Source organism: Armigeres subalbatus, chromosome 3 (genome assembly GCF_024139115.2).
Source record: "Armigeres subalbatus isolate Guangzhou_Male chromosome 3, GZ_Asu_2, whole genome shotgun sequence".
In the NCBI taxonomy this organism is placed as follows: domain Eukaryota; kingdom Metazoa; phylum Arthropoda; class Insecta; order Diptera; family Culicidae; genus Armigeres; species Armigeres subalbatus.
In genome coordinates, this window is record NC_085141.1 from 171,652,180 (window position 1) to 171,678,554 (window position 26,375).

The 26,375-nt window shown below is 41.8% G+C and overlaps 1 protein-coding gene across 4 annotated transcripts in view; it reads right to left on the reverse strand.

Annotated features, from left to right (window-relative positions):
• LOC134226938 (RIMS-binding protein 2) overlaps positions 1 to 26,375 on the reverse strand; it is a 266,124-nt gene that overhangs the window by 143,829 nt on the left and 95,920 nt on the right. For all 4 annotated transcript variants that reach the window (XM_062708067.1, XM_062708070.1, XM_062708069.1 and 1 more), the window contains one exon: positions 4,658 to 4,756. In XM_062708067.1, the coding sequence (XP_062564051.1) occupies positions 4,658 to 4,756 (99 nt within the window). The remainder of the gene's footprint in view (positions 1 to 4,657; positions 4,757 to 26,375) is intronic.

Consider the following 26,375-nt stretch of genomic DNA (forward strand, 5'->3'; position numbering starts at 1 on the left):
AAACGGAAAACCAAATCGACCACGTTCTAATCGACGGTAAATTCTTCTCCGACATCACGAACGTCCGCACTTACTGCAGTGCGAATATTGAATCCGACCACTACCTCGTTGCAGTATGCCTGCGCTCAAAACTCTCGACGGTGTACAACAAGCGTCGAAGTCGGACGCCGCGGCTTAACATTGGGCGGCTACAAGACGGTAGACTAGCCCAAGAATACGCGCAGCAGCTGGAAGTGGCACTCCCAACGGAAGAGCAGCTAGGCGCAGCTTCTCTTGAAGATGGCTGGAGAGATATTCGATCCGCCATTGGTAGCACCGCAACCGCTGCACTTGGCACGGTGCCCCCGGATCAGAGAAACGACTGGTATGACGGCGAATGTGAGCAGTTAGTAGAAGAGAAGAATGCAGCATGAGCGAGATTGCTGCAACACCGCACGAGGGCGAACGAGGCACGATATAAACAGGCGCGGAACAGACAAAACTCGATTTTCCGGAGGAAAAAGCGTCAGCAGGAAGATCGAGACCGTGAAGAGACGGAGCAACTGTGTCCCATCTACAAAAAGGGCGATAAGCTGGATTGTAGCAACTACCGCGCAATCACATTGCTGAACGCCGCCTACAAGGTACTCTTCCAAATTTTATGCCGTCGACTAGCACCAATTGCAAGGGAGTTCGTGGGGCAGTACCAGGTGGGTTTTATGGGCGAACGCTCCACCACGGACCAGGTGTTCGCCATTCGCCAAGTACTGCAGAAATGCCGCGAATACAACGTGCCCACACATCATCTATTCATCGACTTCAAAGCCGCATATGATACAATCGATCGGGACCTGCTATGGCAGCTAATGCACGAACACGGATTTCCGGATAAACTGACACGGTTGATCAAAGCGACGATAGATCGGGTGATGTGCGTAGTTCGAGTTTCAGGGGCATTCTCGAGTCCCTTCGAAACCCGCAGAGGGTTACGCCAAGGTGATGGTCTTTCGTGTCTGCTATTCAACATCGCTTTGGAGGGGGTAATACGGAGAGCAGGGATTAACACGAGTGGTACAATTTTCAATAAGTCCGTCCAGCTGTTTGGCTTCGCCGATGACATAGATATTATGGCACGTAACTTTGAGAAGATGGAGAAAGCCTACATCAGACTGAAGAGGGAAGCCAAGCGGATCGGACTAGTCATCAACACGTCGAAGACGAAGTAAATGATAGGAAGAGGTTCAAGAGAAGACAATGTGAGCCACCCACCGCGAGTTATTGACGAAATCGAGGTGGTAGAAGAATTTGTGTACTTGGGCTCACTGGTGACTGCCGAAAATGATACCAGCAGAGAAATTCGGAGACGCATAGTGGCTGGAAATCTTACATATTTTGGACTCCGCAAGACTCTCCGATCGAATAGAGTTCGCCGCCGTACCAAACTGACAATCTACAAAACGCTCATTAGACCGGTAGTCCTCTACGGACACGAGACCTGGACAATGCTCGTGGAGGACCAACGCGCACTTGGAGTTTTCGAAAGGAAAGTGCTGCGTACCATCTATGGTGGGGTGCAGATGGCGGACGGTACGTGGAGGAGGCGAATGAACCACGAATTGCATCAGCTGTTGGGAGAACCATCCATCGTTCACACCGCGAAAATCTGACGACTGCGGTGGGCCGGGCATGTAGCCAGAATGTCGGACAGTAATCCGGTGAAAATGGTTCTCGACAACGATCCGATGGGCACAAGAAGGCGAGGTGCGCAGCGGGCAAGGTGTATCGATCAGGTGGAAGATGACTTGCGGACCCTCCGTAGACTGCGTGGTTGGCGACGTGTAGCCATGGACCGAGCCGAATGGAGAAGACTCTTATATACCGCACAGGCCACTTCGGCCTTAGTCTGAATAAATATATATATATGGTGGCCACAGCATATACATTTCCCAAACCTATAATATTTGGCAACATTACAAAATGCAGTCCTAAAAGTCCTTATAAAGCCATACGTACACGTTCGTAAATTATTTTGATCGCGCAGAAAGTACTCGATCTTCGTTATGTATAAAATTATTATTATATTATCTTTTTGCTGTATTCGTTGTAAAACTTTAAAACCCATCGGTACTTATCGATGAAATTCACCCTACAGCCAGAAGAAATTAGGTTACGCCACCCTCAGCCCGCTCAATTATTTCGGTATTACTGACGGTGGTCTTTTCGGTCTTGCCAATAAACTTTGATAAGTGCAGCAACGCACAATATGTTTTCACTTCTGGCTCCGGTAGTGAAACTCTAGCTTATGGGTCGGTGATGCCGAGAAGATGAACCATCTATTCAATGAAACATCCCAATATGTGGCCTGCGTCTTTTTGGAATTGGTCCCACTGTGCGCCACGAAGCTGATCTTCAGTTAGTGCCAGAAAATTCAGTGAACGGTCGGTTTTCTCACAAAATGTCAGTTTTCATTTGTGGTATTCCAGAATATTCTTTCTTCTTCTTCTTCATCTTTCTCTTGTTCTCATCTATAAATACAATTAAGTTTACATTTCCTTTGAGGCAATATAACTAACGAACGGGCTGACCGATTTAGTTACTAATTGATTCCTCTGAGGCACTACTGTGTTCATATATACAAAAAGTTTGCAAATTTGACGGGCAAAGTTAAAAAATCGAGATAGAATATTAGGGCGGGATGGGACAAACCCCTGGGGCCCTCCTTAGCCGTGCGGTAAGACGCGCGGCTACAAAGCAAGACCATGCTGAGGGTGGCTGGGTTCGATTCCCGGTGCCGGTCTAGGCAATTTTCGGATTGGAAATTGTCTCGACTTCCCTGGGCATAAAAGTATCATCGTGTTAGCCTCATGATATTACGAATGCAAAAATGGTAACCTGGCTAAGAAACCTCGCAGTTAATAACTGTGGAAGTGCTTAATGAACACTAAGCTGCGAGGCGGCTCTGTCCCAGTGTGGGGATGTAATGCCAATAAGAAGAAGAAGAAGGGACAAACCCCAATACGATCGCACAAAAAAAGATCTAGAGTGCGGTGCTGCAATGAACTCAATAATTGACAGTTAGAATGCAAAATCATACAATCCGAGCCAGGTCGGGTACGATCAACTAGTAGTAAATGAAAATGTTTGGATTACACAGACAAGATTATCGTTTTTGATCAAAAGTCGCAACAGGGGCTGTCCCAAGAGCTGTCCTTATACCACGTGGATAGTTTAGGGGGGAGGGGGTTTATGACGAATGTGCACGGCTCATACATTTTTTTGAAAATTTATATGGGCAGTTGTCCACGATGGGGGAGGGGGTATCTTAAATCCACCATAACCTGTCCACGTGGTATATGGACAGCCCCATATTAGATAACAAACAGGACATTCGAGAAACACCCAAAGGAGAAGTGAGTAATTTTCCTCTTTCCAATTTTTTTTCTTCTTGCTAGGTGGGAATTGAACCCACACTCAACAGCTCGCAAACACGCTTAGACGATTGACGCTGCTAACCCACCTCCACGAAGCTCACATTATTATCATGAGCATTTACTTTTAGTTTCAAGTAATCTTAAAAACAAAGGTTTAGGGTCAAATTATAAAATAGAAATTGTCGGTTTTTGATCCCATTTAACCCAAAGATCCCACAATTGACAGATCAATATAGCTACAAACCAATGGGATTATGAAGCTTTATTCATTGAATTATTCAATGCAAATTGATAGAAAAACAAGAAATCAGTGAATTTGTTATTTGAAATTGTTGCCCGGACTAAAAATGATTACTACAATTCTTCCATATCTTGTTATATCGTTTAGTAGGTCCAATAACGATACCCCCTTAATTTATTCAGTCCAAGTGGAAGGCGTACCAAATAATAGATAGAAAGCTATGGAAAATTATAAATTTTCCCATTTGAATGAAACATCTGACAATTTTGCGGAGCAAAACGTCCTACGAAAATAGACATCTGCTAACTACATGTTCATCAACTATTGATTGTATGATCTGGAAATATTCACGAAAATTGTAAAAAGAAAGGCAATTGTTCCGCTTGGTCATATTGCTCTCCTTTGCACTAATTACACAATTTGTAGTGTGTTGAAGATACAATATTTATCAATAGAAGTTTAGATAGACTCTCGATGACACTTTACAATTGTTTTTCATTCTATTCAAATGACCCTAAAATCGATATTGTCAAGGTCTTTGTCATGTACCTATCACTATTAAACTTCAGTTAAGTTTTCGCATCTCTGCGCAAATATTCGAAATGATTCATCTCACGAGAGCGTTTTGTTCTAATTCAATTCGGTGTTTTATACAATGAGTGTTATGATGTTACAAAGAAAAGGAGGAAATACTATCCGTCGCAATGATACTACAGAGAATGAGTTCCAATCGCTACTACAGGACATACCATAAAATGATACAGCAATCAACAAGGCGAATGCGAAGAAGAACGCAAATGGAAAGACGGTAATGAACGGAAACAATTAATACCGAAGCAGCACAATCAGAAAGATCCAATGGCGAAAAAATACGGCACAAATAGATACAGAAGGACAATAAGTGGGGACAAAACAAGGATAAATAGAACATAAACTCGTTCTATAAACTCTCATTATGATGTATAATGGGCAAAAGCTAGCTGCCCGAAATGGATATAGCACCAACCTTTTTCTCCAGCTCGCGTGCTCTGGATTGTAGTGTTTCGATTGGATCGCCTATCCTACCGACGCCGGATGATACACCTCTTAACTGTACTAGAGCTTCCTGGAAATAAAAGCAGAAAAAAGCAAGGCTTTACAAGTGCACTATGTTCCGAATGAATGGTTCAATTTTGGCAAGACAAGGCGAGCTGCACCGCTGGTGATAAATGATGATCTCGTTTAAACTCAGGAAAGCGCTCTCGACTTTTTTTTTTCTTACTTGCTGTGTATTCGAATCCCTGATCGAGACCATAACCACTAGAGTGGGGCGCAGTTGTATGGTAAAACGCAAACTTCGTCCGATCAAGTGAGATCAAGGTTTTTCTGAATCGTTTTGGGACCCCAATCAACTGTGCAAAATATGGGCTCGATTGGTTGCGACCTCGCATGCCGCATCGCGTTTTAAATTTACATGGAGATTAGTATGGGAAAACGTACTTTTTTACATTTTTGCTATTGGCGGCTTCAATTTATCATCAATCACGTGACTCAATACGTTAGCATATAGTCTGGAAGATGCCGAAAGACTTTGCCGAAGAAGGTACATAGCTGGAAGGTCTACAAAAAATGTTATTACGTTTCGAAAATTGATTGCTCAAACCATATGCAAGAAATCAATGTTTCTGCCAGCACTACCGGACGCCCTATGGTTATCGAAGGGCAAAACCCATCTTCCTTCTTGTCGGATTTTTTTCTTTGTGAGATGATTCCGGATAGCTCCCATTAGCTCTAAAGCCCTGTAAGATCAATTATTTTGAAATAACACTCAGTTAAATTATTGGTCTACGTAGTTCGGCAGTGCTGGCAGAATAAACGATTTTCTGCATATGGTTTGAACATTCAATCTTCGAAGCGTTATAACTTTTTTCGTAGACGTTCCAGCAACGTGCCTTCTTCAGCAAAGTTTTTCGGCATCCTTTGGGTTATACTTTAACGCAATGTGCCACTTGGTTTACGATGAACTGAAACCTGTAGTAGTAGAAATGCAAAAATATACGTTCTCCCATACTAATTTCCATACAAACTTCAAACGCGATGCGGAAAGCGAGGAAGCAACCAATCGGTCCCAAATTCTGCACAGTTGTTCAGGACCCAGAATGGCTTCGAAAAACCATTGATTTGAAAAAATGACCATGACGCCCCACTCTAATAACCACTTTTATGGACATCGATTAGCTCGCATTGCTTGCTGCGGAGACGACCACGTGACGAAGAGAAAAGAAGTTGCAATTTCACTAGAAGCAACCGAAATCGATACCAAGCAATAGAATGTAATCGATAGCTATAACTTTGTTTTCTCTCCATATTTGTCCAGGCCCCATGAATCAGCTTCGGAGCATTATGATGTTGCACAGATGCGAAACACCCTCCGGCAAGGATGGAGAAAAATGGTATAGAAAATATACTGAGAGCATCATATTTTACGGTTTTTGTGAATTCCATTTAAAGTGTTGTTTGTTGAGATACTTAGGCGGAGTAGGGGCCGAAATCATGAAAAATTTATTGTAGCTATAGGGTAACCATACCCTTCATAGAGATAGTGGATTCTTCTGGCGAATGCTCTGAATGATGATTTATATTTAGGGACGATTCAAATATGACGTCCACTATTTTTGGGATTTCTAGACCCCCCCTCCCCTCTGTCACGCTTTTTTGAATATCTAGTATATGCCCTGTCACAAAGTCTTAGACCACCTCCCCCCCCCAAAAACATGTGACATCATTTTTGAACGACCACTTACATAATTATGCGAATAAATCACTTGCATATTAATAATGTGCTTGAAAAATATTGAAAACTTGTATCAACAAATAGTCTTTCAACCGATTGTCACGAAATTTCCAAGGACATACATACAACATACTTGGTTTAGGTACAGGGTCCCCAGTTATAGTGTATCCATTATACTTGCTACACAAAATACATACTCATGCAATGTTGGGCATAGAAAAGCTTCTAAATTAATATCTGAGAAAATGTTAAAGGAAGTTGAAAAGCAGGCCATGTTCATGTTAGAGTTACAGGAAATCAAGAAGAAGAGTTTGCGTATAACTGTTTCACTTTAATTCTTAACCGCATTCAAATGCTTAAATTTCTTCCTAAATGCACTCATAAGATTTTGTACAAGAACTGAACCAACCTTTTTCTGCTTTCAACCTTTCCATTTAAAAAAAAAATATTTGGTTTTATTACCAGTTATTACCTGGTTACCTAGTTTCAAAACTTCGATTATCGTACACTTAGCAGGATATGCATGTCACTTTTCACTACTTGTTTCCTACTTCTCACTGTGAAAAGGGAATAGTCGAGACGTCTCACTACTCACTTCTCACTGTAACAAGTGAGAAGCGTGAAGTGAGTAGTGTGACGTCTCTCTACCCACTTCGCACTACATACTAACTTTTTACAGTGAGAAGTGAGAAATGAGGAGTGAAAAAGAGTGAGTAGTGAAAAGTTGGAAGCGCAAATGAAACAAACGAAACCAAATCAACCAAGGCTTCCATGATGTATTCAGTCGCGGTATCAACACAATTATGTTCTCCGAGTATTTGTCTTTCACTTGCCTCTCAAAACAATCATGCCCTCCAAGTATTTGTCGTTCACGTGCGTCTCAAGTCCAGGTATATGAGATGTTTCAAGATCTCCAAATTGTCCTAGAGTTTGAATCAAGTGGTCTACCGAATCAACCAAAGCTTCCACGATGTCCCCAGCTGCGGTGTCAACCTAATTTTGTCTTCTGAGTATTAGTATTTCACTTTGTCTTTCACTTGCCTCTCAAAACAAGACATATGATGTGTTGTAAGATCTCCAAATTGTCCTGGAGTTTGGATAGCTTGCGAATTGCGTCTTAACTTCTGGAATGTAAGATGTTGTAAGATCTCCCAATTGTTCTAGAGATTGAATCAAATGGTCTACCGCATCAACCTAGGCTTCATTGTGTCCCCAGCCACGATATCAACGCCATTATGTCCAATAAGTGTATTTAGATTGCTTACCAAATGAACAACGACTTGCATGATGTTCTTAGCAACGGTATCACCCCAATTATATTCTCGTAGTGTTTATAATTTACTTGCGATCCTCCAAATTGTCCTAGAGTAGGAACCAAATAGTCTAGCAAATCAACCGCGCCTGGAACTATGTCCCCAATGAAGGCGTGTTCCCATTTTTTTATCTATTTAGCGAGGCCCCGGTTCCCAATTATGTCATCCGAGCACATGCACATTTTTTATTCATGAAGATGACATGATCCAGGTTCTTCAAACCGCCCAATGTCCCCAGCACAAGTATGCACCCAATCACGACCTCAAAGCACATATTTTGTACATGAGATGCGTTATTCTAGGCCCTCCAAATTGACCTGGAGTGAGGACAAAAGGTCCTCAGTCCTCTAGTACGCGTCTTCAGAGCCCATGCACATGTTTTGTACATGAAGATGCGATGTTCTAAGTCATCCAAATTGTCCTGCAGTATGAATCAAGTAGTCTACCAAATCAACCTCGTCTGGAACTATGTCCCCAGCGAAGGTATGTACCCAATCATGTACGCCGAGCTCATGCACATATTTAGTCGATTTTGGTTCTATGAATCAAAAAGAGCATGAACCATTTTTGAAAAAAGATAACAACCTTTTGATTATGCGTGTAGATATTGAAGCCTACACTCCAGAGAATTCTTCGATAACCTGGAATGGAATAAATGTTGAATGCGTATCTAATATAAATCTATGGATCAAACGAGGATAAACAATTAAAAAATAATAATTTTGTAGATCATAAGACCTGTACTCCATGACTTTCTTAAATTACCTGGAATGGAACAATAGTTGAACAGGTATCCAATTAATATGGATCAAAACGGGTATGAGCAAGTTTTTTTATGTCTTTATTAAGGAGGCTTTCAGCCTTTGGATGGCTCACCTCCGGAAATATGAGCAAGTTTTTTTTAAAGAGATAACAGCCTTTTGGTTACGCGTGTTGACCGTAAGGCTTACAGGCTCAGGGACTAATGATATTAATGGATGATATGCAATGGAACAATAGTTAAAGCCGTATTAATTTTGGATCTATGGATCAAAAAGAGCGTGACTCAATTCATCTTCTTCTTCTTATTGGCATTACATTCCCACACTGGGACAAAGCCGCCTCCCAGCTTAGTGTTCATTAAGCACTTCCACAGTTATTAACTGCGAGGTTTCTAAGCCAAGCTACCATTTTTGCATTCGTATATCATGAGGCTAACACGATGATACTTTTATGCCCAGGGAAGTCGAGACAATTTTCAACCCGAATATGACATGTTTGGGATGAAACCGCGGTTGAGGAGTCTAGGGAATTCTTGGATGACCTGGAAAGGAAAGGCTGCTTAAGGCATATTGAGTTTGGTTGAATAGATCATATAGAGCATGAACCATTTTTAAAAAGAGATAACAGCCCTTCGGCTTCGCGGATAGAGCTCAAGACCTATACTCCAGGGAATTCTTGGACGACCTGGAACGGAATTTGGTTTAATATATCAAATAAGGCATGAACCGTTTTTAAAAAGAGATAAGAGCTCTATCGTTACGCTTGTAGATCTTAGGTCCTTGGTTACGCGTGTAGACTCCAGGAAATTCTTGGATGACCTGGAATGGAACAATTGTTGAAGGCAAATGATGAATATACAAAGCATCTACTTTGCTCTTTGGGTTTCTAAGAGTGCCTTCTTATAGGCTTACTTTTGGATGTCAATAATGTTTCAAATTCTATTTACGTCACGTGCCGTAAAAAGGAGGCCGTAAAACGAAGTGACGTATAAAAACCGTTAAAAACCCGTATTAACCCACCTAGCGGTGACGGTGCCTTTCTCGTGCATTATAAAAATAGTATTTTGGCCATTACTCTTGAACCCATGGTCCGATCTGGCCAATTTTCAATAGGAAGCAATGGAACAGTATTCTGCGTCGAATGCAACTGTGCGAGTAAATCGGTTTAGGATAAGTGCCTGAAAAATGAGTGACATTTTTTACTCACTTTTTCTATAAAAAAAAAAGTGGTATTTTAGCCATAACTTCTGAGCCCATTACCCGATCTGACCAATTTTCAATAGGAAACAATGGTAAAGTATCCTGCGTCGAATTCAACTTGTTGCGAGTAAATCGGTTAAGGATAAGTACCTGAAAAATGTGACATTTTTTTTTTGGTGGGTGCGTTTTTTTGGGACATCACCTCAATTCGTCGAGCTGAGTCGATCGGTATATAACACTATGGGTCTCCGGGCCTTCTATAAAAAGTTTGTTTTTGGAGCGATCATATAGCCTTTACGTATACTTATGTCGAATTCGTTTTTAAACCTGGGTCAGTGCCAACCCGAACCCTGAATAAAAAAACATTTTCAGTTCCATCTGTCATTGGATATGTTGGTGTGCGTAGCATCGTGTTTGTTTTGATTCGAAACATATGATCCAGGACATCCAGTGCGTTGCCCTTGACTAATCAGATGATGATAATTAAAAATGTTTAAGTGCGTGAACTGATTTTTGCGGATAATAGAATTTACTTTTGGGCGGCGGTATATGTATTTAATTATATTCTATAATCCCGTGCACATTTTTATACCAAGAATTCCGTATAGAATTCATGTGAAGGCAGATTTTCTATTCTACAAGAATTCATCTAATAAATCATATTTCCAAATTACAAATCACTATTTCTGCAAAAGTTTTATTTGTTGGAAAACACTCAGAAGCATTAATAAAAATTCTCCAGGATACGCTATTTTTTCCTCACCACCCCTCCTGATAAAGGTAGCCTCACACCTCGGGAATATTTTCCGCCGAATTTTGGGCCCCGTGCATTTTCAATGGGGCCGGGATTTTGATTTTCTGTGCCCAAATACTGAAAACATATGTAAAAATACAGGGGGAAAAATCCGCGGACCAAATTCCCGAGGTGTGAGGCTACCTTAATGCTAGGAGTTCCTTCTGAAATTCCTTATCTTTCAATAGTCCAACATGGAAAACATAACAACGTTTTGCTCCGGAAGTTCTTTCAGGAATTCCCCCGCAGGTTTCATCTCTACATGTTCCTTGAGAAAATCCTACGAAAGTTCCTTAAGGATTTTTTCCGGAAGTTCCATGATGCATTCCTCAGAAAGTTCCTTGAAGGATTCATCCGATAGTTCCTGCAGGATTTCCTCCGGAAGTTCCTTTGGGATTTCCTCCTGAAGTTCCTTCAGGAATTCCTCATTAGGTTCCACCGGAAGCTACACCAGGAATTCCTCCGATAGTTCATTAAGGAATTCCTCCATTAATTCATTCAGGAATTTCTTCAAAAAACTTTTTGCTTCCTGGAGGAGCTTCCATAAGAATTTCTGTTTTAACTTCCGGTGAAACTCGTGAAGGACTTCCGGGGGAAATCCTGAAGGATTTCTTGGAAGAACTTCTGGTAGAACTCCTCCAAGAACTTCCAGAAGCGGTCCTCCACTTCCTTCCTTCCAGGAATTCCTCAAGGAACTTCCGGAAGAATTCTTCAAGGAACTTCCAGAGGAATTCCTCAAGGAATTTTCAGAGCAATTCCTCCAAATTAATTTATGGAGCAACTTTCAGAGGTAATCCTGGAACAGTATTCAAAGATATTCCTAGAATATTTCCAAAGGAATTCATCTCGAAGGTATCCCTTGGAAAAAAATATGGAGGAATACCTGAAAGATATCGCGAATGAATGCATACAAGAATTCAAGAAAGAATTAATGGAATTAAATTTTGAACGCTTTTGGAAGAATTTCAAAAGAAATTCTGCATATTATTCAAGAAATTTATTCCGGTATTCCTTAAGAATTCTATTCGGTATTCCTCAAATATATTTTTCTGACAATTCTTAGTGGATTTTGTGAACAGGATTCCCCTTGAATTCCCAAAATAATTCCATCCACCGACCTAAATGAACTTATGAATAACTTCCCTAACAATTATTTTTAAAACTGAGCTAGACAACAGTACCGAATTAATTTAATTTAAAACTACAATAACAAATATAACAAAATTCTCGGAAAAATTTTTCAACGCGCATTTTATTTGAATAACAGACAGTTTCGTTTTTCCCTTCTGCTTGTTTATTCTGCCCAGTCCCACCCACTCACATGGTTTTGACAGTTGAAGTACAGTTGTATTGGTGAACCCGGTGCGAAACCGTGAAACAATACAGTGCGAACCCGACAGCTTTGGGGTTGGAACTAGTGCGAACCTAGTTCCAACCTGAGCGAATGAAAAAACACTTTGACAGCACTTAGGTTGGAACTGGTTGGAACTTTTTAAAAACGAATTCGACGTTAGTATACGAGAAAGGCAAAACTGCCGTAAAAAGAGGGTTGAGTGTGTTGATCTCACTCCTGTGTTATGAAATGCGTATTTCACGAACTTTTTGAAATTATACCACCAGTCAGTGGGGGAGAAATTAATGCAAACTAAGGACGTTTTTAAACTGCTTAATGTTACTACTTAAACAACATGTACGAAAGTTCAAATGAACTAGTACTAGAATCGCGTCACGTGTATATAGCTCTAAAAACATATGAAAACATTGACAAGATTGGAAATTTAGCAAAGAGAGAGATCGTTTTTTTTTGCGAAAGAATTTGATTCTTACAAGAAAAGTTATTAAGGAAATACTAAAAAGAGGGAAATTCATTTTAACACGCAAATGATCAGTACATTCAAAGTTAATTGCCTATAGGCCGGGTATTAAGCCACCCGGTGCGGAAATTTATTACTATGTCTGAAACTTGATTACGCATATGTACAACATGTGATAGATTTAGTTCGGAAAAGGTATTGGAGGGTAACCGCCCCTTCGGTGGGCTTTGATCCCCACTAAGCTGCGGTGGACGACGGAGGTCCTTCGTAGCTTAGTATGGAAAGCACCTGTTATGCGAAATGGGGTCGTGGGATCAAAGCCCACCGAAGGGGCGGTTACCCTCCAATACCTTTTCCGAACTAAATCTATCACATGTTGTATATAATATATAATCATATGCATAATCAAGTTTCAGACGCAAATGATGTTCTTCAATATCAATAACTAGTTTATTTGTGGACGCAGTAGCGCCCGTGGCAAGTGTTTAGATTCTTTCCTGCATTGAAAAAATCAAAATTTTCAACTTCTGTTGTCTGTGATTTTTTTCATCAAATGCTGTGTCTGGTTGTCTAAGGTAGTCATTGGTTTTGTTTTCGGATTGCATCTGATAGTAAAAAAGAATTAAAGTGTCAAATATTTTATTTTTCGTGAAAATTTCCCCGCGTGCTGCGTCTGGTTGGCTAGTCACCGGACAGACAAACAGGGCTATTATATTTATGATGATGAGTATTTTTGGTTAGTAGCGTAGTTGGCTACACGTTCGCCTTACAAGCGAATGGTCATGGGTTCGATTCCAAGCCCCTCCACCAAACCCTCGTCAGTCGCCACATCCGCAGCACATACGGTGGCGTTTGGGGTACGCGCCTTACCGTCACGGCTGCCTGATGACGACTGACAACTTGTTCTTCTCGGAGGCATTCCTCCAACGTTACCCGGATTAATGGCAACCGAACAATGCAACGATCATTGAATACACGACATGGACAAGCGGACACAATGGACTGGCAAACGACAACAATAATGGTAATGGAAATCTAAAAATAGATTCTGTGTGGATTCTCTGTAGAGCAGAATACCACAGTAGATCTCGGCACAGTAGCGGTTAAGTAACACAGAGTGCCTAACAAATAAATAAAGGAATAAAGTAAAGAAAGAGTATTTTTGTTTTGTTTATAACTTTGCTTACAAAAGTCAAATCGCTTCGTAAAAATAACTGTTTTTCAGCTTAAGAAGTACCGTTGTTCGGGGTGACATTGTGCCTAGGGGGTAAGATTGGGCCAAAAACGAAAAATGTTTCCACTCCTAATATCTCAGAAACTGTTACGAATTTTGATGAAAACTTCAAACGGTTCGAAATTATATTAAAATTCACGTCTAGGAAATCACAAAACAAATTCCAAGAACTAATTGTGCTCGAACGATAATGCTTGGAATTTGAATGAAAAACTTTTGAGTGAATGAACCCGTATTAAAATAGTGTCAGTAATGTCCCACAAATTTATTACATAACTAGTTTTTGGATCAATGGATACCTGGTTATCATGTTACGATAATCTGTTGTTGTTTTATAGAATTTTATCAATATTTATATATCCCCTCTATAAGAGGGAAGGTTAAGGATGAATTTGGTTCAAAGTGAAAATTAATTGCTTGGCAATCGCAGAAAGTTTCCGTCCGTAGCACGCGTCGGAGGGAGATGCTGCCACATGAATGACATCAGTATCAGAAATGTGAAATTTTATTTCAAGATACTTATTTGGTTTTGTTGCCTATTAGTGTTCGGAAAGGCGCTTCATGGACAATAATTCGGTTCTTTTCAGATATACAATTTTACAAAAGAGAAGGTTGAGCCAAGAAAATTTGTCTTCAAAGTGCATATCATGATCGATTTGTGATGACAGAACATTTCCATCTGTAACAGACTCACAAGCATGCGTCAGAGGAAGAGACTGTAAAAATGTATTCGCATGCAGAAATGTACTCCACCCACCGCGCTGCTTCCACAATCGCCACAAACGCCAGCGGAACAAGCATGTTGCGAATGAAATGGCTCGCGCGCGCGAGAAAGCAGCTTTCTTGTAGTCAATAATGTAAACCCTCTAGCTCCGCCCCTTTGGTGAAGGTTTGCACTCATCCCGATTAACAAAGAGGCGGGACTAATGCGCCGTCTTACTTGATTACAAGAAAGTTGCTTTCCCGCGCGCGCGATCCATTTCGTTCGATATGGCGAGGAAAGCGGCAAGCGCTCTCAGCACCTGGATCTGGATTTGTTGCAGTTTATTGGGAAGGCGCATTATTGTATATCAATCGGTTCTTTTCAGAACCTCAATTTTCCTGAAGAAAAGGTTGAGCAGAATACATTTTCGTCAAAGACAAATCATCATCGCTTGGCCACAGCGGAAATTGACTTCGGTAGTAGAATCACAAGCGCGTGTCGGACTGTTGAGTGGTTGCTGTTAGTGATTCGGAAGGCGCATTATTTACATATATTATGCGGTTCTTCTCAGGACCTAACATTCTATAAGAGGGAAGGTTAAGGATGAATTTGGTTCAAAGTGAAAATTAATTGCTTGGCAATCGCAGAAAGTTTCCGTCCGTAGCACGCGTCGGAGGGAGATGCTGCCATGATGAATGACATCAGTATCAGAAATGTGAAATTTTATTTCAAGATACTGATTTGGTTTTGTTGCCTATTAGTAAAGGCGCTTCATGGAGAATAATTCGGTTCTTTTCAGAACTAAAATTTTACAAAAGAGAAGGTTGAGCCAAGAAAATTTGTCTTCAAAGTGCATATCATGATCGATTTGTGATGACAGAACATTTCCATCTGTAACAGACTCACAAGCATGCGTCAGAGGGAGAGACTGTAAAAATGTATTCGCATGCAGAAATGTACTCCACCCACCGCGCTGCTTCCACAATCACCACAAACGCCAGCGGAACAAGCATGTTGCGAACGAAATGGCTCGCGCGCGCGAGATAGCAGCTTTCTTGTAGTCAATAATGTAAACCCTCTAGCTCCGCCCCTTTGGTGAAGGTTTGCACTCATCCCGATTAACAAAGAGGCGGGACTAATGCGCCGTCTTACTTGATTACAAGAAAGTTGCTCCCCGCGCGCGCGAGCCATTTCGCTCGGTATGTCATGGAAAATGGTAAACGGTCCCAGCATCTGGATCTTGATTTGTTGCAGTTCATTGGGAAGGCGCATTGTTGTTAATCAATCGGTTCTTTTCAGAACCTCAATTTTCCTGAAGAAAAGGTTGAGCAGAATACATTTTCATCAAAGACAAATCATCATCGCTTGGCCACAGCGGAAATTGACTTCGGTAGTAGAATCACAAGCGCGTGTCGGACTGTTGAGTGGTTGCTGTTAGTAATTCGGAAGGCGCATTATTTACATATATTATTCGGTTCTTCTCAGGACCCAACATTCTATAAGAGGGAAGGTTAAGGAAGAATTTGGTTCAAAGTGAAAATTAATTGCTTGGCAATCGCAGAAAGTTTCCGTCCGTAGCACGCGTCGGAGGGAGATGCTGCCACATGAATGACATCAGTATCAGAAATGTGAAATTTTATTTCAAGATACTGATTTGGTTTTGTTGCCTATTATTGTTCGGAAAGGCGCTTCATGGAGAATAATTCGGTTCTTTTCAGAACTACAATTTTACAAAAGAGAAGGTTGAGCCAAGATAATTTTCCTTCAAAATGCATATCATGATCGATTTGTGATGACAGAAGCCCTGAAACCGTTTACTGTTGATGCACTTCCCTAACACAAACATCAATATTCATTAACAAAGTGTTAATAGAGAGACAATTACCTTTCTAAACCCCATAGTGCGTATGTGCTTTTCAGTGTTTAACGAGTTTCGGTCTACTGAGTAGAAAATAAGTGAGAAATTAGTGAAGTTAGGAGTGAAAGAAGTCATGTCACAACACATGAATTCAACGTATGTGCGTAACTACCGTAAACGCACGCAGGAACAACGGGAGGATGACCCTCCCAAGCAGCCAAGAACCGCTGCTGAACGAGCTCGGGAATATCGAGCGAAGAAGAAGGCAGCTAAAGGTGAAGCGTTATCCACTGCTGGGTGGGACGCTGGAGAAGGCCCTTCAACTCGAGGTAGGAAATCTTAAAAATTGAAAATTTTCACTATAAATATCTCACAATGAAAACAATCACATTTAATTAATAAAATATCACAGTAACTTCATGTTATTCCTATAATGAATAATCAATAGTTTATTTTATTTATATTTCATAAATAATCAACTAGCATGGATTTCAATTGCATTTCAATAATTCTTGAAATGTTATACCATGTTTTCAACATGAGTTTAATTTTCACTGTGAAATATGCTGAAATTTCTACTCTCCTCGTTCTAATTTTATAGCAGCAAGAATAATCAATTTTGAACAAATGCCTTTTACCTGGTAAATGGTGAATTTTTCATAATACGTCAAATATTAAATTTTACATGTTTGGAGTAAAATACTTCAATACTACTACTATTTAAAAATTTATTATATTTTCGAAACCATTTGAATCATTCAAAACTTATTTAAAAGAATAATAATTTGCCATTTGTAAGCGGCATTTTGTCACATTTTCATCAGTATTAAAGTTTGAAAAGTAGAAAGGACTGAACATATCTCAAGAACCTTTGATGACTGAATAATAAACTTGTTTAAATACTTTGAATTGTCAACTGAATATCAGCTATCCAAACTTTTCACTTTTATCACAAACATTTAATTTACATCGGTTCACTGAATATTATGAGACACACCGAGGCACCAAATATCACAGACAATTTGCGAGATTAAATATTGTGTCATTAAATATATCAGATAGGTATTATATTTTCGATGAAGAGGTAGGTGTTATTATAGTGAAATAATTCGTTTATTGCCAATAACTTATATTGTCATTCATATTCACACTAAGAAAATTATTTTACTATAAACGTGGTCTCCAACATTGTAACAATTTCACGAATAATGAATCTGTCAAAATGTATTGCGTATTGTAGTATTTCCACCGATGCGCTTTCTTCCCGAAGAAGCCATCTTCCGCGATAATCTCAGCGATGGCGACGTTTCGTTGTGTGATTCACAACCATCTATTGCTGTTCGTGCCACACCGGTACCTATAATGCATAGAGGAGAAGAGGACATCTCTTTTGTTGAGCATGCTAGCCAGGGTTAGTTAGAACAAATTTAAATTCAAATCAAAGTGTTGATAACTCTTATATCCGGTAGAACCATTCGATCCGAATCTAGAAGGAGCATCAGCAGAGTTCAACAAACGTTTTGTTGAAAATCGTTTTGGTTTCCCATGTGGTGTTTGTGACCGGTTGTGGTTTGTAAATGACCTAAAGCCGCTTAACAACGCCGAAGTGACTGTGTTGGCAACAGCAAACAACACTGTCGGAACTATTCCAGCATGTAAGACATGCCATGCCAACTTGAAACGCGGTCATGTACCGTCACTTGCCGTTTCGAATGGTTTTCGGTTCCCGGAATTTCCTACGAATCCACCACTTCCACAACTCGATCCGATTGCAGAGCGTTTGATCTCGCCACGGTTGCCTTTCATGCAAATTCGGCGACTGCGTTTTGCCGCAGGTAAATTTTACGTAGTTTCTTGTAATGCAAATATTTTCACTACCATTTGATAACATTTTAGGGAGCTATGGCATAATCGGACAGGTCATTAATGTACCTGTAGATGTGGGATCAAATGGTCAAGGAGCTTCCCCGCCAGCTGGACGATGACAGGGCGTTCAATGTTTCCATTAAGAAGCATTTGATACATAAGTCCGCCTATCTGTCAGGATTTGTGAAGAAGGGGACGATCAAAGCCTGGCTGCAGTACCTGGAAAATACGCCACTGTATCGTCGATACGGTATAATTTTCAACGAGGACCAGTTGAATGCCATCGATTCTGCAGCACAAACTACGGAAGATGTAATTGACACGGTCGAAAATAGCAATGATGTCGAATTGCTTATAGGACAGCAGCAAACACTCCTCTGGAATGAGGATAAGTGTCTGGAGATTGCTCCGGCGCAGAACAGAGTTCCGCTGTCGATCATCTACGATGAGCATGCCGAAGAATTATCATTCCCGGATGTATATTTGGGGCAACCGAGGACTTACAATCCGGAAGTACGGGTGACGCCGTATATGATGGCCACCAGTGAACTGCGGCGCAGTGACCGACGAGCTGCCAAGCCCAGGCATGTATTATACGTTGCTATGAAGATTCTGCGTTTGCGGGTATCTGAGGGGCTGCAATGTACGTTCAAGTGTATGGGAACAGCCAATATCACACGGGCCATGCTTGATGATAAGGTGTTCCTGGAGCAGTGCGTCGATCGGAATTTATCATTCCTAAAATCGATTCCAAATTCCGTACAGTACTGGCAACAGCGTAAGAACGATTTGTTCGCCATGATCCGGCAATTAGGGAAGCCAACTATGTTCCTCACCCTGAGTGCCAGTGAGACCAAATGGCCACACCTGTTGCGAACTTTACAAAGCTTGTCCGGTGGGAATAGTGTCATCGACGTTCAGAATCTATCGGCATTGCAGCGAGCCACTCTGGTATCAGGTATCAGGTATCAGAACGTCGGCTCCAGGGGCACGTTCACCTCAATTTGGGAGATTTGTGCCATCGCCTTCACAGCCTTTTTCATCACACACCTGACGGAAAAGGAAGTGAACAAAAGGAAAGGAATGTGGATGGGAGAACAAAGGGAATGTTTGGAAAAGGGCCCTTGAAGAGGGCATACAACGCATTAGCGTACAAGAGCTTATAGCTCCTTACCACAACGGGTTATGAACAACAAAATACTCTGAAGGTTCAGGTTTCTGAAGTCAATTTCACTAAGTAAGTGTTTACCAAATATTTGGAAGCGCAATTGTGCATAGACTGGGCAGTTACATATTAGATGATAAGAAGTTCCATAATCGGATTCACAACTATCATAAACAGATGATTCAACGCGTTGAATATTTGCCATGTGATAGTTCAGTCGGCAGTGACCTGTCAAGGCCTTGACTAAGACACTGCAATTCTGTTTAGACAGATTAGCTAAATAGCTTGCTACTACCGGAGATGGCTCCCGGATGTACAATTTTGTTTGATGACATGAATCCAGACTACTCCAATGCCATTTGTGCTGAGTGACAGCCCAAGAGTTGATCAAAAGCTTCACCCAACACTTGGATATTGGAATAGCTGGCTCAGGACCAATAAAGTCATGCGATGCTCCATTACGAGCTAACTCATCAGCCAATTCGTTTCCAGCTATGGAAGAATGGCCAGGTACCCATATAAGGTGTAAAGTATTAACTGAATTCAGTTCCTCAATTTGAGTTCGACATGCGATTACTAACTTCGACCTTGAGTTGGCCGAGGCGAGAGCTTTAATAGCTGCTTGGCTATCTGAACAGAAGTATATTACTTTGCCCATAATGCGTTGCTGCAGTGCAGATTGCACTCCACACATGATGGCAAATATTTCCGCTTGAAAGACAGTGCAGTGTGTACCCAGTGAGTGTGACTGTTCCAATCTCAGCTCACGCGAATAGACGCCTGCACCTGCTCTACCTTCGAGGAGGGAGCCGTCAGTGTAACAAACAATGCTGTCCGACATACTTCTCTCCAAATAGCCAGATGTCCACTCATCCCGCGAGGGGAATTGTGTTGAAAATGTCCTATAAGGAAAACTACTAACGTGTGTGAGATCACTTGGAGCAAGGAAAATTTTGTCCCAATTAACCATAAGCGGTAACAACGAAGTGTGTAGAACTGCGGTTTACAGGATTCTCTTCCATAAAACCGAGTACCCATAGTCGGTAAGTACAAGAAAATGCTTCTTGTTTGAGATGTATGTGTAGTGGGGCCACGTCGAAGAGAACTTCGAGAGCAGCCGTGGGAGTTGAAGAGAACGCACCAGTCATTGCCATTAGGCACATCCTTTGAAGATGGCCTAATTTAGACTGAATTGTCCTCACTTCCCTTTGCCACCACACAAGTCATCCATAAGCCAAAATTGGTCGTACAACTGTTGTGTGAATCCATTTGATATATTTGGGTTTAAGACCCCAAGTTTTACCAAAGGTTCGTCGGCATTGGCCGAAAGTTATACACGTTTTTTTGATTCTGAACTCAATGTTAGGAGTCCAGGAAAGCTTTGAATCCAAAATTAGACCCACATACTTTACTTGATCAGTTACATTGATTTCAGAACCAAAGAGATGTAATGGACGAATACCATTACGATTACGTTTTTCCGTGAAAAAAAACATTAGATGTTTTATTGGGATTGACCGAAAGGCCATATTGGCGACACCAACTTTCAACTACCTGAAGAGCATTTTGCATCAGGTCGAATAAGGTAGTAATGCACAAACCCACTATCAATGTTAGACAGTCGTCGGCAAATCCATAGGTAGGAGAACCGCAATTATTGAGTAACCTCAATAGCGTATTTGCAACGAGATTCCACAAAAGTGGAGATAATACTCCCCTTGAGGGCATCCGCAGACACTTAATTTCCTAATCGCTGCTTGACGTAATGTCGAGTAGAGATGTCGGTTTTAAGCATCTGGTGAATCCATTTGGTAATAATATTAGGTAGCCCATGACAACGTGCGGCTTCCAATATTGCATCGAAAGACACGTTGTCGAAAGCACCTTCAATATCTAAGAAAGCACCCAAGCACGATTGCTTTTGAGCGAATGCTTTCTCGATATCGTACACAACCTTGTGTAGAAGAGTCACGGTGGACTTTCCAGATTGGTAAGCATGTTGATTAACATGAAGAGGCATGTTTGCCAAACAGTCATCACGAATGTGATGATCGATAATACGTTCTAAGCATTTCAGAAGAAATGAGGTCAGACTGATGGGTCTAAAACTCTTTGCTTCTTCATACGAAGCACGTCCTCCTTTTGGGATAAACTTTACAGTGACATCCCGCCAGGATATGGGAATATACCCAGTAGCCAAACTGCATACTAAAAGCTTTTTCAAAACATGTTTGATATGTTCAAAACCTCTCTGAAGTAGAACAGGATAAATCCCATCCTCCCTGGAGATTTGTAGGGAGCAAAACTGTTAAGTGCCCATTGAATCGATTCAGTAGTTATGATTCTACGTGCTTGAGCCCAAGACCCATAGCTACATGAAAAGACATCAGGATCATCCGAAGATGTTATATCGACACATCCAGGGAAGTGCGTATCAAATAAGTGCTCTAACGATTCTTCATCAGAAGAAGTGTAGTCGCCATTTGGCTTGCGAATTTCGCCAACTTGGAAATCCTTGGATCTCGCAAGAATTTTATTCAATCGACTGGCTTCACTCAAATTGGAAACATTTGCACAAAGGTTTTTCCAGCCGGATCGTTCAGCAGATCGTAGAGCCTTCTTGTAAGCTTTGCGAGCCAACTTGAAAGAATCCGTCCCTGCTGAATGGCGTCTGTTCCAACTCCTTCTGCACTGCTTCCTTAGCTTAGCCAAATCGGAATTCCACCAAGGGGTTCCTCTTGAGGTTTTTACAGAACGTAAAGGGCAAGCTTCTTCGAAAGCTTCCACGATGTGCAACGTTGTAGTATCAACTGCATCATCCAAGTCGGTAGGAGTTTCTATTGAAGGTAGATATCCATGAAATTTGGTAGAGAGCAACTCTGTGTAAAGATCCCAGTTTGTTGAACGGGGATTTCTAAAACGCAAGGTCTGCGAAGTAACATTCAAATGATCAAAGTAGATGTAGCGATGGTCAGATATCGATTCCTCATCTGACACATGCCAATTCGTCAATTCGTGACTGATTCTATTGGAGCAAAGGGTTATGTCTAACACTTCTGCTCTATTAGATACCATAAAGGTTGGGCGATTGCCTATGTTAAGTAAACTAAGTTCGGTACTACTTAAGTATTCCATCAAGCTGGAGCCTCTCAGATTGATATCCGAGCTACCCCAGATGATGTGATGAGCATTAGCATCACTGCCGACAATTAGCGGAAGGCCTTTTGAAGTGCAATATATGACAACTCGTTTGAAAGCATCCGTAGGGGATGGTTCATCATGTGGTAGATAAACCGAACAATAGACGTATTTCCTGACGGGGTTCCGCCAGTTGCATCAATTGTGACAGCACATACATCTCTGGTTGTTAGTTCAGAGATAAGTGTAGCAACAATAGCATTGTTAACAAGCACACATGCACGCGGCATTGATCGAGAGTTTGCCATTTCTTTACTGAAAGCAGCAAAACCGGGTTCACTAGGTTACCTAGGTAGAAGCTACCCTTGCGAAAATAGGGTTCCTGCACCAAAGCCACTTGGGATTTGCCATTTTGCATAAGTCTACAAAGATTAATCGTTGCTGTTCTTTTATGCTGAAGATTGATTTGAGCTATCTTAACTGAAGCCATTGCAAATTAAGATAATGCACTCCACAACTTCAGCATTAATATGAACAGCAACGATGAAACCAAATTGGTATCTTATCAAGAAAGTCAAAGACGAAACACAGAGTACAATGTGTATAACGCATAAAGCGAATCCATATAGGTGACAATTTGTTGAAAAACTAAATAAAAACATGCTCATAATCCCACCCTTATTTAACCTCAAGTTGAGATTGAATAAGAGTAGCCGATTATTTCGGAGAAGCAAAAGTCAACTACGCCAATGCTCCGGTTAGCGCAGTAAGGGCTCAATACTGTGAAGGGTGCCCTGGTGCTTCACAGGCTCCGTTAGCGGTTAGGTTTTTTTGAGACTCCCTAACCATCCATTCGTAGGCACGGTAAGCATAAAGCCGCATCACACCAAGAATTTGGGGTCACCTGTATGGTGGACTTCTACCACCGGAACAGGCAATCCGTAGCGTTATTCTTAGCCAGATAACTGGCTGCCGACACCACACAGCTATCTTGGCTGTTCGGGGAGAGAAGTTGACATTGACTTTACGTCAACTCTCAATGTGGCCGAACAGCCGAACTACGGAAGATGTAATTGACACGGTCGAAAATAGCAATGATGTCGAATTGCTTATAGGACAGCAGCAAACACTCCTCTGGAATGAGGATAAGTGTCTGGAGATTGCTCCGGCACAGAACAGAGTTCCGCTGTCGATCATCTACGATGAGCATGCCGAAGAATTATCATTCCCGGATGTATATTTGGGGCAACCGAGGACTTACAATCCGGAAGTACGGGTGACGCCGTATATGATGGCCACCAGTGAACTGCGGCGCAGTGACCGACGAGCTGCCAAGCCCAGGCATGTATTATACGTTGCTATGAAGATTCTGCGTTTGCGGGTATCTGAGGGGCTGCAATGTACGTTCAAGTGTATGGGAACAGCCAATATCACACGGGCCATGCTTGATGATAAGGTGTTCCTGGAGCAGTGCGTCGATCGGAATTTATCATTCCTAAAATCGATTCCAAATTCCGTACAGTACTGGCAACAGCGTAAGAACGATTTGTTCGCCATGATCCGGCAATTAGGGAAGCCAACTATGTTCCTCACCCTGAGTGCCAGTGAGACCAAATGGCCACACCTGTTGCGAACTTTACAAAGCTTGTCCGGTGGGAATAGTGTCATCGACGTTCAGAATCTATCGGCATTGCAGCGAGCCACTCTGGTGAACGAGGATCCGGTGACATGCTGCATATATTTCAACAAGCTTGTAGACGTCATTATGCAGCTGCTTCAGTCGTCCAGATACAGCCCGTTTGGGAAGTTTCGCGTTGTCGATTACTTCAAGCGGATTGAATTTCAACATCGTGGCAGTCCTCACGCCCATGTTCTAATCTGGCTGAACAAGGATCCAAGTGAACCGATCTCGGAGAACATGCCAAAACAGTAGAACTGATTGACAGTCTATGCTCCGTTGATTCGACTGATTTGCCAGACACGTACGCTAACCAGGTGCACAAGCATACGTTCACGTGCTTCAAGCGTAACGATAAGAGCTGTCGGTTCAATATTCCATATTGGCCCATGGACCGTACAAGAGTGCTTTTGCCACTTACGGGGACGATGGACGCAGGGCACAACTTAGAGCACGATCCATCACGATGCGTAATGTTCTGGAGACGAAATTGTTCGACACGCTCGATCAATTCCTCGTAGAGTGCAACTGTTCACACGAGTACTACCTTGACGTCATTCGCAGCTCGATAAGTCGACCTACAGTGTTTCTGAAACGAGCGATGATGGAATTATGGACGAACCCGTTTAACCCATGGATAGCAAATATCCTGCGGTCAAACATGGACCTCCAGTTTATCCTTGAGGAGTATTCGTGTGCTGCGTACGTTGTCGAGTACGTGAACAAGACCAATCGTGGCATAAGTAGTTTGCATCGGGACCTTGTGAAGCTGCAGGAAGAGTTTCCGGATCAGGATTACAGGTCGCTGCTGAAGAAAGTGAGCCTTAAAATGCTGAATTCGGTAGAAATGTCAGCGCAAGAGGCCGCATGGTATCTGCTCCGCCAGCCGATGTCCGAGGCCAGCCGAAAAGTCGTATTTATTCCCACCATGTGGCCACATGAGAGGACCAAAACCAGGAAGCGTAAGCAACAGATGGATGATGAAGGAATTCCCGATGATTCTGAAGATATATGGACGTCAAATATAATTCAGAAATACGAAGATCGCAGGGATCTTGAGGACGTCTGTTTGGCTGAATTCGCTGCTTACTACACGAAAGCGCAAAAGTCGGCAAACACCTACAATCGCCGTAACATTGCACGCGTATTGCGGTGGCGTGCGTACGCTATGACAGAGCTCGACGATTACAAGCGTGAGATGGTGTTACTATTCCTTCCATTCCGTAGCGAGATGTGTGATGTGCTCGATTGCAACAAGTTTCTACAGTTGTACGATGAGCATGAAACCGTCTTGATGCAGAAAAGAAAGATATACGACTGCGAGTTGAACCTGGAACACACTGTCGAACAATATTTGCGTATGTGTGGTATGGAGGCTGATCAGGATCAGGAAGCCACCACGGACAAGCACGACGAGTACATCCGGGCGATAAACATGAATCCGAACGACGACGACATACAGAACCTGCCAATTCATGCATTGAACGCCGTGGTTAAACAGCGGTCCAATGTCATGAGCAAGCAGGCTTACTGTGAACTGGTTCGAGCCACGAATCCTGAACAGCGTTCGTTGATTCTGCACGTCATCCACACAATGCATAGCTTCGACGATAACGACAAGCCGATGCAAATCTTCTTCACGGGTCCGGCTGGTAGCGGCAAAACGTTCACCTTGCGAATACTGATGGAGACATATACCGCCGGAAAGAAGTATAAAGACAAGCATGATTTTCATACATTTTAATCATGATTGAGGATCGATATCTCGATTCGTAGCGATTCGATTTGGCTGAAATTTTACTAGGCACCTGTTTTTAACTTGAACTTTCGATCTTTGAGTAAATTTTATACATCTCTGTTGATTTTGACCTCAAAATCTGGAAATAATTATAAAGACACCACTTTTTATATGGAGCTCCATACAACGGAACTGTCTTTATAATTATTTCCAACAGAAACGCGTATAACCAAAATATATGCATAAATGTAACTATCATTGAATAAAAATTCAAGTCATTTTAGGCTTGTTGGCAAAAAATCAGTCCAATCGAATCGCTTAGAATCGAGATATTGACTTCCCAATATGGCCATTTTGTATGGAAACCGAGCTTGTCTTTATACTTATTTCCACCAGTGTACAACAGGTTCAGTCAAGCACATAATGCACAGAACAACGCATATGTTGCTTGTGCTTCGACTGGCAAAGCTGCTGTTGCTATTGGCGGAACAACGGTCCATTCGGCTTTTCGTTTAACCATGTCCCGCAGACAAAACTCCAAGCTGAGTTTTGAAACGCTCCAGCTGTACCGAAATGCGTTTGCACATGTTCAGGCAATCATCGTCGATGAAGTCAGCATGATCGGTGCCAATGTGTTAGATACTGTTCACGCCCGGCTGCAAGATATTAAGGCGGAATATGACGATCCAT